We start from the raw sequence: 15,548 nt of genomic DNA, 5'->3' as shown, positions 1-15,548 counted from the left end.
GTCAGATCAATTCTCCCTGACATCACTGTTTATTGATAACTGCACCAATAAATCATAACTGCCCTCTTTGACGCCCTTTGTCATCACAGAATTACACTTCAAAATGCCAGGCCAGCCTTTACTGCTCCACCTAATCAAATCCCATCAGAGACAGAGCCAGGGTGAAGCACTGCCCAGACCTAAAACTCTTACCCAGTCCTTGTCCTCCAGGAGGACAGGCAGAGATTTATATATTTAAAGTAATCATGCATCAAATTGTTTTAGAAATAATTCAAGCAGGTAACCTTCCTGAGAGACAGAGAGATCCACCTTAATGGCAGCAGCCCTCTGAGTGGTGTCTGGCCAGTTGCTTTCCACACAAGGAGCCCCAGGCACCCCAGGGAGAGGGGGCTGCCAGGTCCCCAGCTCTGTGCCACTCTCTGCAGCCAGCCTGGATGGCATCTGGGACAGCCAGAGAATTGGGATTCCCGAGGATAAAGAGGACACCCTCAGACCCAGAGCCAGGACACCCTCCCTGCCCCAGCCCCTGATCCAAGGAGGTCATGAGCACTTGGAATCACCTGGGTCACTCTGAGGACTTCACTGAGGACAAGCCTCATTCACAGCCAGCTAAAACGAGGCTGAATTTAAAATACTCTGATTTCCCAGTAAATATTACAAAATTTTCATGACTTAGTATGACTTGGCTCAGTTTACTCCAAGGCAGAGAGCACTATCTGAAAAACCTGGAGTAATTTAGTATTAACCAACCTTTTCTGTTCAACTGCATTTTTTTAAAACAGCTTATGAATGGGCAAAAAAGAATTTTTTTTATAAAATGAAACATATGGTTTTATTAATTTAACTAAACCTGCTTAGGACACAATGGAATAAAGAAACATTTGATCCAATAATTCAATTTGATGATTTAATTAAAGTGACACATAATAACATAGTGAATGTCTGAAAGGCAAGGAAAAAAGTCCAATGATTTGACCATCTATAAAACAACTGGCATTTCCCAGAGATCTAATTTTTCTTTCAATACTCTCTGTGCCTTGGATTTCTCAAAGAAGATTAAAAGAATCACAGGCTAAAGGACCTCTACTGATTTTGCAAAATGTGCAGCTGAAGAAGAGATAGAAATGCAGGAAGAGGTTGGGACAGTGAAGGGGAAGTTTAATCAGGACACACTAAAGAGAAACACGAGCTTTTCTTTTTCTTTTTTTTTTTAACAAAACCAGGCTTAATAAGAAAAAAAAAGAAAGAAAGAAAAGCCTGTGAATTCATGATTTCTTGAGAAAAAAATAAGACCCAAAACCAACAACCAGCATTATTCCACACTGAAATAGCATCTCAGCTAATTTTAGAAAAAAATATTACTAATGCTCTGCTTAAAATTCAGATCCTGAGGGATATTAAAATATTGTGGGGGCTTTCAGGATGCCTTTCTGTGGTGTGTGCAATCCTGAGCAGATACCTGCACAGGTCTGGCAGGACACCAAAGCCACTGTGTGTCCTGGGCTAGCAGCCCCATGCCAAGACCTGTGGAGATCAAGCTGGGACAACCAGGCCACATCTCAGAGGCACTGAACAGGCAAGAGCCTTTGCAGTACCATGGCCATGCCCCACTGCAGGCACAGACATGCCCTGGACCAAAAAAAACACCCTCACCTTGCTGTCAGGGCTGACCTGAACTGGGAGAACCTGGCGAACAAGCCAGCTCCTGCCTTCTGGAAAAGCCCTGAAGAGGCAGAAGCACTGCACAGGTGCATCTGGAGGAAGCCCCTGTGACCCAGCTCAGGGGCTCTCCCAGCTGCTGGCCATGTGTGGGGCTGCCCAGCAGCTTGACCCAGGCTTTTCTCTGCAGATCAGCCCACTGGGGGAATCCAGCATCTTGGCCAGCCTCATCTTCCAGGGCTCACTCAAGCCTGGACAAAACCTGTTTGCCACTGGCAGATGAATGCTGCATGCTGATACAGTCATAAATACTGGGCAGGCCAGCCATACAGCAGAGAATGATTTTCTTCATGTTAAAAACATTCCAGTGGGCTGGAACAAACAAAATTAATTTAACAACTCTGCATTCATCTCTTCCATAATTTGATTTGTATGTTGTATTTGGCTACGTAACCTCCACGAGGCTTTCCTAACTGAAAGCCTGATAAAGCTTAATCCAAAAGCTCCTGGCAGCTCCATTTCAGTGAGCTAAAAGACAAAAAAAGGGGCTTGTTGCTTTGAAAAAATTAATTGCTGATACTAAGACACGCCCATGAATGCAGAAATGGCACGTAAGAGAATATTGCAGCTTTTAGAAATGAATATTGTTCCTTAAAAGCAGCCTGTATTTCTCTTTCAAAGACAGAAATGCAACACCAGCCAAACTTTCTGGGTTTCATCACTTTTTTGCATGTGCTACCTGTGGTTATGAAACGACCTATTTAGGGAAACTTTGTGAGAGTGCAAGAAATGTGTATTCAGTTATGGCTTGTACACTTTCTCCCTGTAAAACAGGTCTTCATATGATGAATCTAGTTGCACTGGGCTCAGCGGGATTTATAAAATCCTCTAAAAATGTTCTAAGTTAGCTTGTCCATGCATAAAAATGTCACCACTTTAAAGGCAGTTATTTCTAGCTGTGCTATGCCCTGCTTTGAAAAATCCCACTCTCTACCTCCTGCTGAATGTCTCAGCAATGCAAAACTGCTCTTCCTCTCCTTGGTGCCGTGGGATATACGTTGTGTGCTGAAGCCCTGACAATTTTCAGCACAGAAAAGCAACGTGACAGTGAGATCCTGAATCCCTTGTGGTGAAATGGGCATCTTCTAAGGCAATTCATACATAGCAGGGGAAACATGAGCACCAGGATGTGCCCATAGCATGTTACTGGCTCAGAGCTGCTCAGTGGTAATTAAATGACAGGGACAAGGGTCTTGTCTTGCTCTGGGAGGCAGCTCCTGGCTGTAAGGTGAGAGAGGCCTCACTTCTTTTTCTTACTACTCTGGATATGCAGGATGATTCATTCAACAGGATGAGTGGCAGGGAACACTCTCTCTCCCTTACAAAGCAGGAGCACAAATGAAGGTAGTTGGGGCATTTCTTCCCCCAGGCTCAGTAGAAGAGAAACTGAGAGGTCAGTATGGGGGTTTCATGTCTTTCTTCACCACAGGGGCAAACAATTTGGTGGCCAAGTTCTTGGGGGAGAGAGGGTGTTTCCTTGCCCTCTGCCCCAGCCCTGGGAAGGAGCTGGAAGGGCCAGTCCTGCAGGACAGATGCACCACTTGCTGCTGTAATGACACCCAACTCAGCCATAGGCATCTCAGATGATTTCAGAGTGCCTGCAAGCTGTGGTCAGTGCCTGTGCTATTGCCAAAACATGGCACCAAGTTCATTGAGATCTGTCACCCCCAGGAACCCAACTGCAGACAAGAGAAAAGCAATGCCACCAACAGAAAAAGGGAAGAAAAATACTTTCAACTACATCTATACCTATATACACACACACATATATATTCCTTCTCATTATTAGATCCTCAAAACTTCAAATAAACCCTGAAATGCAAAAATATGGGTTGTGCTGCAATGAGAAAACTCACACTTGCTTTCAGTGCCATGGTAAGGGAAGTGATACAGGGGCAGATTCAGCTCCACTGAACTGGTGTGACTCAGTGGAGGTGCTCAGGAAGAGACAGCAATCCATAACAAACAAGAGCATGCTTTGGGCTGTCAGATTCAATCCCAGAGTTCAGCAAGGGCTGTGCTCCCAAAGGATAACAAATAAACTATAAAGATCATATGCACAGACAACACAGGCTTTAATATATCAGAAAGTGCTAAGAGGCATACTTATAACATTTTCCCTCTTCTTTTACTAAATGTTTGCAGTTTTTCAGCTTTGCTTTAGTGTACATTGTTGACTTCTCAGAGTGCTTATAAATGACATTATTAATACATAAGGATAATTGCTTTAAAGAGTAGCACACATTTTTCCTTTACCTTTGCCTGCACTTTGCCAGCAGGCATTGGCAGGCTCCGGAGCATGCTGTACACACAAATATTTGTGTTGATCTACTTCAATCCACAGGCAGAATGTAGCTAGGAGACAGACTATTTATCTTCCCTGCTCTTACCTTCCACTATGCCTCAAACAGACAGGGGTGTTGAGGTGTGAGGCACAGACCCCACACTTGTTTTATGAGCCCTGTGAAATAACCTCATGAGCAAATGGACACACGGGTCCCTCTGACTGAGGGCATCTGGACAAGCTGGGGTTTGCCCCTCTGTTGCTGGCCCTTTACACAACCAGCATTTGGATTAATACCTGTATGGCTTTGTAGCACCTAAAATTCCATGGCATCACAGCAACAGATCCTGTTTTACTGAAAGGCATGGACCATCAGATGCCATGCTGGGCTAAACTGATGTCCAACAAGGACCTGCCCTGCAAGTTTTGTGTTTGTATTGCACACATCCATGTGTGCACACAGAGGGTGACTTGTGTTTCAAATGTACACCTGTGCCCTTATTTACACAGTGTGTTTGTGCCACACGTGTGATCACATTCAGTGGCACAAACAGCATCAATGGGAGAAAGAAGGAATTCCTGCCAGGACACATATCTCCTCTGTTAGCCAAGCTGACATTTCCAATGTTCTGGTGAGGGCTGTTTGGCCTGGGGAGCATAGGAAGGATACAGCAATAGGGCTGGTAGAGCTCCCAGTACATGCCTGTGGGATGCCCAAAATCAGATTAGGAAAGCAGCTTTCCTTTCATAGTTTCTGGAAGCTTTTTAAAGGATGAGCTGCAGGGACTCATGGTTCAAACTAAAATTAGTACTTCTGTGGGCTGAACAGCTGGGCCAGCAGGTAGGCAGTGCAGAAAGGAATTCCCTCCAGGTGTAAATGGAATAAATCATCAAGCTCAGCTCTTCCAGCTTTAGTGGCAGCTGTGAACCCAAACCTCACCTACACTTTCACACTGAATTCCTCTTGCTCTGTTGGTTTGGACCCTTTATAATCTCTGAAGAAGTGTAAGCAGTAGCTTAGTGCTTATTAATAAATCCATTGATAAATTGTTCACTACATTCAGGCCCAGACACAAACACTCCTCACAGTAAAACCACACAGAAGTTACTACAGGTGTAAAACAGAACCCCACAGAACAGAGCCATTGCAAGGGAAGCATGAGGTCTATGTCAAGGTTAAGGACCACATCTTTTTGCATCTGATCCCCCCTCAAAATGGGTCAGTTTTTTTAATGAAAAGCTTTGTGTTCCACCTGGCTTGAAACTGCCTGGAAGGCAGAAGCCTGTCCTTTCCTGCTTTTGCAGGACATTCTCCAAGACATACACAAGGACCCAGCCAGTGCTGCAGAGCAAGACAGGGTTGAGGTGGAAGGGATGAAATATGCAGAAGGAACACACAGCTTTCTGTCTGAAATGTGCCTTCAGCAGCCACTTGAGGCTCAAAAAGAGACTCTTGCAGCTGCAGGTGAGTACCTTTACCTGGAGCACTAAGGCAGTGGCAGGCAGACAGGTCTGCAGTGCCAAGATGCAGGACAAGCAATGAGAAGGACCATGTCACCACCCTCAAGTGTGACCTTTTTTCCTCCAAGTCAGGCTGCTACACCAACAGAAGTCCTAATGATGAGACATGAATTCATTTGCACCACATTTAGTAGGGTGCTGACCTGATTAAAGGGGAAATGATAACTTCCATAGCAAAATGAAATCAAAAAGCAAATAGGAAAAGCCCAGTTGTCCACAAAAACGAGGAAGGAGTTATTAATCCATGAAGAAATCTTCCAAGATTCTTTCAAAGGAAAAAAAGAATCAATGCTAATGGTAAACATACTGTAAATTAACTTTAAAAGGTTCTTGTTTATTTCCATTCCCCCTGTGATATTTCAAGAAAATAAAAAGCTAAATTTTGCTTTAGCAATCCTGAGTTACATTTTCAATAATGAATCATTTAAAGTTCACCTTCACTTTGTTGTTGTTTTGGATATGTTACATATTACTATGGAGCATTTTTAGTAATTTAGGTTTGACTAAAACATAAAAATGACATCCTGCAAGAGTAGAACTTCTCTGCCTAAGACTCCTTCTGGACTCCCAGAGAGAACCTGAGGGCATGAAGAGACTGCAAAGTTCTTTTGAGACAGTTTTCATAAAACATGGGCATTTAGATAGCAAAACCAAATTACTGGGAGTAATAACAGAGGCTATAAATGAGACAAATAACTTGTTCTCATTCAGAAACACTGCTGCCAATGCTCTAGGTTATCTGCCTCAAAGTGTTGATGTCAGTGCACTGAATCTCTGCTCCTTTGGATGCTGCTGCATGGGAGGTGCACTCCAATGCTCTGCAGAAAGACAGCACCTTTACAGAAGGCTGTAGTCCCATTTCTGACATCAGGAGCCATGAAATGGTGAATAAGAACTAAACTGCTTTGCTTGAGTGCAGTACCTTTGGCTGCAGGCCCCTCCCTGAGCCATGCTTCCAGCACAAGGCTTGCAGGGAGGAAAATCCAGATATCTTCTATCCATGTTTTAGTGGCATTCAGTTAAAAGGACTTCCAAACTGTGAATTACTCCCACATAACAAAAACCAGTAAGGAAAAGGATCACCTGCACAGTACTAGAGAAATGTCCCAGCTGTTAATTTAGAGTCCAAAGGTAAGTTTTACTGGAGTGAATTTATGACTGCTCATTATTTAACTTAGTCTAGGATCATAATTACAGATGGTACTCCGAGGCGAAATCCCACTGATGGGAAACAGCATCGTTTGAGACTCCAGCAAAGAGTAATCAGACACCTTTGGGAAAGTAATCAGGCATCTGTGAAAGAAAACTCTGATGTCAAGGGCCCCTCACATGGGATGCTTGTTTAAGTGTTGTAAGGCATGCAGCACATTTAATGAGTAGAAAGGTTAAAGGGTTTCTTTGAGTGTTAAAAAAAAATAATAAAGAAACAACATTTGATGTAATCAGCAGCAAAATAAAATGGGCAAATATTGTTGCACATGGGGTACTTCCTGAAACAAGGAAATGAAACACCTTTTCCTCCTGAGTTTCCATGCCTACACCTTTACTAAAGCAGGTAATGTTTTGTAAATACAGCTCTGCTTGATGAGACAACATGTGAAAGTAGTGAGAATCCCCTGCAGACCCAGATCCTTGAACTGGATGGACCTTTATGTAAGAATTCTGTTTGTCCCTGACGATCAATGTACACTATTAAAGCAATAAATAATTAGCAATCCCTCTACCAGAGCTGCTTGAAAGCAGCCCAGGAGATGCAGGAGCACAATATATGATGTGACAGAGCAACACAGTCCTGAGCCACAGAGGACAGGCCAGAGAAGAAAGGAAGGACTTTTAACAGAGATTGTCTTGTCCAAAAAGTCAGACACTGCCACAGGCACTGATAATTACAGTATCTGATTAATGCTTTACAAATGCATTCTTGGCTTAGAATGTCTGTACAGAGAACTTCTAACTTTTCAAAACTTTACATAAATTAGTATTGTAACATGGGTGAGCCCTCTTGTTAAATGATGCCTCATTCAACAGTATAATCCACTGTATAGTTTGGATCTCTGAAAGTCTCATCTTGTTAAAAAATATCACTGTGCAAAGGTTTATTATCAACCCACCAGTTGCTACAATTACATAGCTGAACAGTATTTAACCTGGATGGTGGATTTCAGAAATAAGATCTTTAAACATCATCTGTATGGTTTTTTGAAATAGCTCCAGGGTCAACTTAAAAATTAAGCTCAGCTCATGGGCTCTGATTCAGCAAAGGTCTTATGCATATGCTTTTATTCCAGGCATACAAGTAGTCCTCAAGAGAACTGTTTTAAATCAGCTTTTGCCAATAGGAGGAAGCAATAAGATAATGGAATAAAGGAAAACTCTTCTTGTTAAACTCTGACACAAAAAAAAATCTGGAGTTTTCACTTGTAAGTGAAAAATTGGTCCTATTTCAAATTAGCTGAAGTATTTCACCATCTTGTGTTCTGATGATTGAAAACAATGCCCCTCTCTTCATTGCCTCTTTTGAATTAAAACAAGAGAAGGGAGAGGAGAGTAACTGCAAAGCAAAAGGCTGGTAACATTCACACTGGTTAACAAACTGTATACAAGAGCACTGACCTAAAACAGCCTTTCCCAGAAGACCTTTTGTTTACCAAGTGCCACCACTTCTGGGGCTTTGCTAAGGAAATACTCAGAGGACTGGTACAGAGTGAGAAAGTTTTCCTCCAGTGTATCTGCAGGTTATGCTACTGGTCACAGTTCTGTGACCTGAGATAGCTTTAATGGCTGAGAGAAATAGCTGAGAGCCCTTTGGTCCCAAACTGTTCAGGATGGCACATTTGCCAATGGACCACTGCTTTGTGTTGATCTGAAATTCCCTATTCACCAGGGAATTCTGAAAATTATTCTGAACATTATGCAAATTGTTCTGGGCACATTTTCCTCCAAAATAAGAAAGGCTTACATAATGAATGCTACACTGTTTTCCAGATTAGCAATACTGCCCACAGACTTAATAGAGTGTGACAGAGGAAACAAATTGCAAAAATTCACACCGACAAACACACCCGAACTTCCCCTGCAGAGCTGGAGACCATCACAAACCATATCACCTTGCAGCAGCTAAAAGACACATTTTCGTGACCATGCCTTTTCCTAGAACACACAAATCAGGAACAGGGAGGGCAGACAAGAGTCACCATGTGACAGCCAGTGGTCACATTGCCTAATGCAACGTGGAAAGCATTGAGGTGCAATCAGGAGGTATGCAGAAGAATCTGCATAAGAGAAATTTGTAATGTTAACCTTACACTCTTCTGTGCAAGACTGTCTGGCTGGGAAGCACTTCATGCACTCTGCTCCTCAGTCCTTTTGCATGAATGACACTGTATAAAGTGGTACTATATTCACTAGCTGAATAAACAACAGGTTTTGCTTTCACTCAAGTATTAGGACTTCAACTCATTTTATTTATATGTCAGTAGTTCAGAATGTGCAGTGGACCGGGTACATCATCACTGCTTAGCTTTGTCAAAAAAGGGGCCAGAACCATCCACATTGTTATATTTCTGGAACAACTGTATCTCACCCCTGTAACCTTTGGAGGATATGCTACATTTTGTGTTAGCAACACTGCGCCAACCTATTTATCTTAAGTTCATGAAAAAAAATGCACCTATTTTCAGTGTCCCCTGGTGTGCACACAACCCAGAAAGTGACAAGCTAACAGAGCTGGTACAAAACAACCCAATAGCCTATTGCCCAGCCAATAGCCTCCTAAAGCAAAAGCTGAGGGGAGGAAGAGATCAGCAACTCCAGCCTCATCCCTGGCACGCTGAATGTTGTCAGACCATGGGAAATGCATGTCCCCCACCTGAGGGTCTCTCACGTCACAAATTCAAGGCAGGCAGGCAAAAACACAGAGCATTAGGGTACTTGAACATAATAGCAGAGACCCATGGAGACCCTGCTCAGGAAACAAGTCCCCAAGAACAGACCACATAAACATGAACATGGTTGTGCTGGTCCCTTGCTCCTGTGGACTGCCTGACTCATAACTAAGCCACGTGTGCTTGGTTCTTAAAGATCGAAGTCATGGTGAATCTTTCTGGTTATTCAAGGTGCTCCTTTGGTCTCGACAGCTCCAAATTCAAGATCAGCCCATTAACTACAGACCTTAGTGTTTGTAATGCTCTGACAAAATTGCAGGTCTCAGTTATTTGCTGTGGTGGTGAAAACCACCCCAAGATTCTTTATAATCTCACAAACAATCCAGTGAGGGAGGAATATGCAGGCATGTGCCAAAGCAGTTACATCTCCTTGAATGTTATATCAGAGGTACCTTGGCTGCACTCACAATAAAAACGAGTCAGTTTTGTCACTTTTAGCATAATGTAACTCATTAACTTTCATCACTGTTGTGGGTAAATAATATGTACAGAGGATATAACTGAAGAAATTACTGACACATGTTGCTGTTACAACACTGATTGAAAACTACAGGCCAGAGCATCCGAGCGTAGCAGAGTTTCTTCATTCCCAAGATCTCCTTCTCACTTCTGATGTAAATTCTCTGTCCCAAGGCTGCCTGGTACATGAGGTTTGTGTACGTGTATATTATATATATATATATAAATAAGCACGCTCAGAGAATAATGAGCCCTGAGAAATACACTCTCCCAGCACTCTCTTGGGAAGGTGAGGTTGCTGAACGCAGCTGTTTTCATGATTCACATCCTCTAAAATCTGCACTTTCTGTGCCTGGCCAGGTGAAAATGCCAGGTATAAAAGGGAAGCCTGTAAATCTGCTTCGCTGTTTCCTTCTGGCAAACTGCCCCTCTCTTCTTTACCTCTACTGGTTAAGCACCAAGCACTTCGCAAGACTGAAGACTGGAAAGTACATGTGATTTCTTCTACCCATAAATAACACCAGTCAGTAAAATAGAGGCAAATAAAAGTAGTAAATGATATTTATTTCTAGTCTTATTTTATCCAGAACACATTTCTCTCAGAATTTCTGATGTGCTCCTCTAGCCAGGGCTGCCTGTGCCAGTGCGACAGGAACCTCCCTCCAGCTCATTATCTGGTGTCTGACAGAAGCAAGCACCAGCTGCTCTACAAAAAGACACATGAAACACTTCAGCAAGACATTAGAAAATCACCTGCCTAAAAGGAAGAGATTATTTTCCTCCTGTCACCATTACCAACAGAGTGATACAAATGCTGAATTAAAAGGTTGGCAGTTTTTCAGAAGTCTTGTTACCGGAGAAATGAATCCCATAACCACATCTGGACACTCTATTTTCATTCAAACACCCAATGCCTCAGTGCTAATGGGGCTGAAATTTTACCTCTGACCTTGGCCCTTTGGTTTTCCCTTTTTGTCTGGTATCTCCATGGCCCTACAGCCAGCTGGCAGAACCAGGGACATTGCCAGTTTGAGATTCATTTTTTGTGGCTCTGAGACCCACATATTCTAAGGCTGTATTGTCATGGCACCTTGTGACAGCGAGTTCTACAGATATCAGCAGCATAAGCAGAATTAGTTAATTTATTGACACTTACCAACAAGGAATGCCTGCACAACCTGCATTATTTCTTTGGTAGCTCACAGCTGTTCTTAATACCATTTGATAACAAAGTAGACAGAAAAAAAATTCTCCTATTAGTCAGGTGTAAAATTCTAAAGCATAATCTACCTTTGGAAGCTTCTGTACCGAGTGGATTTTCCAAGATGTCTGTCATGTCTTGGTTCCAAGCATCCTTCACAGCAGACTTGGACACCTTCCTGTTGTTCAGCCTTTGCTCTGGTCGGAAGTTATTCCTCAGGTACTCCACAGACTTGACATGGTCCTGCTGCTCAGTGGTGAAGATGGAGTAGAATGCCTCCAGCTGATGGCAGCCATCATGGCAGGGGAGAGAAGAGATGTTAATTAGAAAAACAATGTGGTGAAATCCGGGTGGCTGATAAGACAGCAAAATGGAAGGAAGTAAAATGTTGATGCCAAGACTGATAAAAGCACATGGGAAGTCAGACTGCCCACTGAAATTATTGCCAACCACCTTATCTCAGCACAGAGCTTATCCTGCCCACCATGGGAGAAGGCCTTCTAGAACCTGTGGACATCTGTCATTGGCAAAGGAACATTTGCCCTTAAGATCCCTTTTGTGTGTGACACAGCCTTGCCAAAGCCTCCTCACCGCTGGCACCGCTTTGTTTCACAGTATTGCATCAGAAAGTGCTTCCAGGTCATTCCACACCGAGAGCTTTCTCCTGGACAAGGCAATACTTCCTTATCTCTGAATACCTCACCAAGTTTAGCTGCCAGGCCAAGCTTCACAGACAGCTCGAGCAGCACTTTTAGGCACAGCTAGCAAATACTCCTCTGGGAGTAAGTTCTTCTGTTGGATTCACATCTGAGCTATTTATAAGAAAACGTATTAACCTGTAAGAAAGGACTGTAATTGGAAAACTTTTCTGTTACTTTGTACCTTAGTGTTTCTTAGGAAAAAAATTCTAGCAAACTAAGGAGAAAATATTTTCAGCTAATATTTTTCTCCCAGGTACAGTATTTACTGTTACCTTGTTATCATTCAGGACAAAAACTAGAATTAGTTATGTCGCTGCTGGAAAGACTGAGCAAGACAGAGCAGAGAAGGAATCAGTCCTGATATTGTTTGCATCACATCAGTTACACATATTGATAGTATGGATTTTGGGAGCACAGAATCTGGCCCAGGAATTGAAAAAGGGACTTGACTAACATTCATAGCTTAATGACAGCTTAATCACTGAAACTCACACACTTTTCATTAAGTGTGTCTGCTCTAAAAGCTCTGGAGAATCATGTGAGCCCCAAATCTTAAAACTGGAAGAATTATCATGGCTCCTCAGTTGATAAAGCTGATAAAAATAATCAAAGAAGTGTGTAACAGGGCAGTTGAGCATCATCCACTGACTCATGAGGCACCTACTACCATTCTTTAATTTCCTCTCAAACCAGTAATCTGAGCCCCCTTCAGCAGAGGGACAGCAGGGGATGAGCAGGGAGGGGTGACCACCAATGACCAGTTCCCATCACAGGCAGGGAGCCTCGGTGCCACTTCCAGAGCTCAGGTGCCACTACCAGTGCTCAGGTGCCACTTCCAGAGCTCAGGTGCCACTACCAGAGCTCAGGTGCCACTACCAGGGCTCAGGTGCCGCTTACAGAGCTCAGGTGCCACTTCCAGTGCTCAGGTGCTGCTTCCAGAGCTCAGGTGCCACTTCCAGATCTCAGGTGCCACTTCCAGAGCTCAGGTGCCACTACCAGTGCTCAGGTGCCACTTCCAGGCTTGCAGGTGTGGATGCTGGGATTTGAATTGTCCTTTTTTTTTTCCCTGTATCTTATATGAATAACTTATTCCCAGGTTCTCAACACAATTCTGTTTCTGATTCTTTCAAAGAAATATCTTGAAAAATTTCAAAAACCATTTCCTAATTATTAGCAGGACCCCCTCAAAAGCATAGGAGGATGGATTAAAAAAGGGGTGAAAGGACTTTAAACACCCCCCCAACAGATGATCCTGCTACACCCTTCTATAAAAGCACAGATCAAAACTCTTGTGCTTATTTACAGACCTTTTGCACTTCATGCACTGGAAGCAGTTTTGATGAAGCCAGCTAACAGGGCTTAAGGTGACTTTATAAAAGTGCAAGAACTTAGGTAGTAACTCCTTTTCTGAAGTCAAGTCTCTAGACTTAGACATCTGTGACATTAATTGAATTTTTAAACTTTCAGAGAGAACTTTTAAAATATTTTCTTCTGCCATGCTACCTTGGGGAGGTATAATTGCATTTTAACAACTGCCAATTCAAACGTGATTTTTAACCTTCCACTTTTTATGTGTTGAAGTATATATAAGCCATCTCAACCTCACTTTCACTATAAAAATATTATCGACGACAAATGAGAAATTAATTTATCTATAGCTGCCAGGAAAAAAAAAAATTCTAAGATCTGCAGTCAAGGAGCTACATTCATGCTCTTCAAGGAGTACAAGAGCTCCTGTTCAGAAGAAGAAATTAAAAGCTCTTGTAAGACTATTGTAGATACAGGGAAACCTGATCTAAAACTCTTGAGTCATGCAATTACAAACCATTAAAGCCTGATGTGTAGTTTTCTAAGGGTTGGATATACAAATGGCAATTAAAAATACTGAAACTGTTGTGAGCACAATGAGCTACTCTGAGGTATGCATTACGAGAGATAATGCCATGCTTTGGGTCATTGAATGCACTTAGCTTTACAATGCAGCCACAGGGTGACACAGCTTGTCCTGGTTTGTTGTCTAATTATCAGGGAAGATGATGATGATGGAGGACTGCAAATAAAATAGAGAAGCCTCCACAAATGGACCACTTCACTACTGTCCTTTTTCCAGCAAGGTATTTTACACAAAAGCACGAATTTAATTGGAACAGCAACAAAGCTTAAACAGTATCACTGTCATCCCCTGGGATTACAGGCTGCTTCATGGGGCTTGTGATAAAGAAGGTTAAACTATGGCAATGGATTATGTTACACTGTTTCTGTTAGAGGAACAAATAATAATCATAGCGGTGGCAGGGTGGCAGGCTCTTGAAACACACACATCTAGAGCTACTGGGGAGGGGGGAGTGCTATTATTTATTCCACATGTGCTGTAGTATCAATGAAAGTCTGTCTACACACACAATTCCCAGCCCTTCAACCACATGCACATGCACAGAGCAGCACAATGCCAAATTTTAAAGGCCTGATTTGGAACAGTTACTTCTGTACAGCACAGGAAAGGAGCTATTCCAGGATAAAGTACCTTTATACCGACAGCTGAAATTGATATTTACTATTTTATTTGTGTTTGTTAAAAAAGAAAAAAGAAGTCATGACCCACCTGATGTGCACACAGGGTATAAAACTGAGCATGGGCCAGGCCTTGCAGCCACCAAATAATAAACAGTAAACTTATTGATGTAGTGAAAAGCTACAAGGGATTGCAAGTATCCTGCAGTCAAGGACAGAATTCAAAATGATCTCGACAATCAGAGAAATAGCCTGAAAAAAAACAAGGGGTCTGATTCAAACAGGACCATGTGCAGAGTCCCAGGCTCCAGCCAGAACTGGGGGCTGCCTGGGGGCACAGTGTGCTCAGCACTGCCAGAGAGCTCCAGGGAAAGCCTCCAGCAAAAGGGTTCCTGCTGACCAGGAGCTGAACACAGGCAGCACCATCACACTTTTGTGAAACAGGCAAAATAACACCAGGATGGGGGGGCTGAGACATGAATCCTGATGTGTCCCTCAGCCTCTGGAGGGCCTCAGCTGAAGCACTGCAACTGGTTTTGAACACAGGCTGTCAAAAAAAAGATGAAAGAATCTTTGGGAGAAGCATCGAGATCTAGAAAACAGGCAAAAAAGCCTGGAGCAGGGGTATGGCAAGTGTCTTCTGTACTTGTGAAACCTTTGAGCACAACATCTGTCAGTCAGGATCACCCAGTGAGCTGCTCATGTGCACTTGACAGAATTAGTAATGTAAAAACATTTTTTTACAGTGGATTATAACAGATGAATAACAGGCAAGACTAAGTCCAGCAGGTTGGCTTTCTAAAGACCACAGTCTTACAATGTCAAAATACACTGAACTGTCAAACATTTGACTTCATCTAGACATTGCCTTATCAGGATAATTCTTCAAACTCCAGACATTGTGTCTATTTACATTAAAAGCTGCTATGTGCTAATTTTTAAGATTTGTGCACCAGCTCGCTGAGCACATAATGGCAGCTTTACTGTGTTATAAAAACATTTAAGCATGGAGAATTAATGGAAAGATGTCTTTTCTAATGTAATTAGTTCAAATTACTAAATCTGAGCAGAACTGAAATCACTCACTTTACTTTGAAAAGAAAGTTTCAATTAAAAAGAATAAAAGGGAACTCTATGTAACTATTTACACCATAGCTTAATTTAATCTTAACAAAAACAATATGAAATAAATCACTGAAAGGAAACTG

At 42.5% G+C, this 15,548-nt stretch overlaps 1 protein-coding gene across 1 annotated transcript in view; it reads right to left on the bottom strand.

Annotated features, from left to right (window-relative positions):
- The window catches only part of PTPRG (protein tyrosine phosphatase receptor type G), a 394,652-nt gene that overhangs the window by 83,081 nt on the left and 296,023 nt on the right, over positions 1–15,548 (bottom strand). Inside the window, exon 8 of the mRNA XM_077184351.1 lies at positions 11,218–11,410. Within this exon, the coding sequence (XP_077040466.1) occupies positions 11,218–11,410 (193 nt within the window). The remainder of the gene's footprint in view (positions 1–11,217; positions 11,411–15,548) is intronic.

This window comes from Agelaius phoeniceus, chromosome 11, assembly GCF_051311805.1.
Source record: "Agelaius phoeniceus isolate bAgePho1 chromosome 11, bAgePho1.hap1, whole genome shotgun sequence".
Lineage (NCBI taxonomy): Eukaryota > Metazoa > Chordata > Aves > Passeriformes > Icteridae > Agelaius > Agelaius phoeniceus.
Note: the sequence above shows the minus strand (reverse complement) of the source record. Positions and strands in the feature narration are given on the sequence as shown.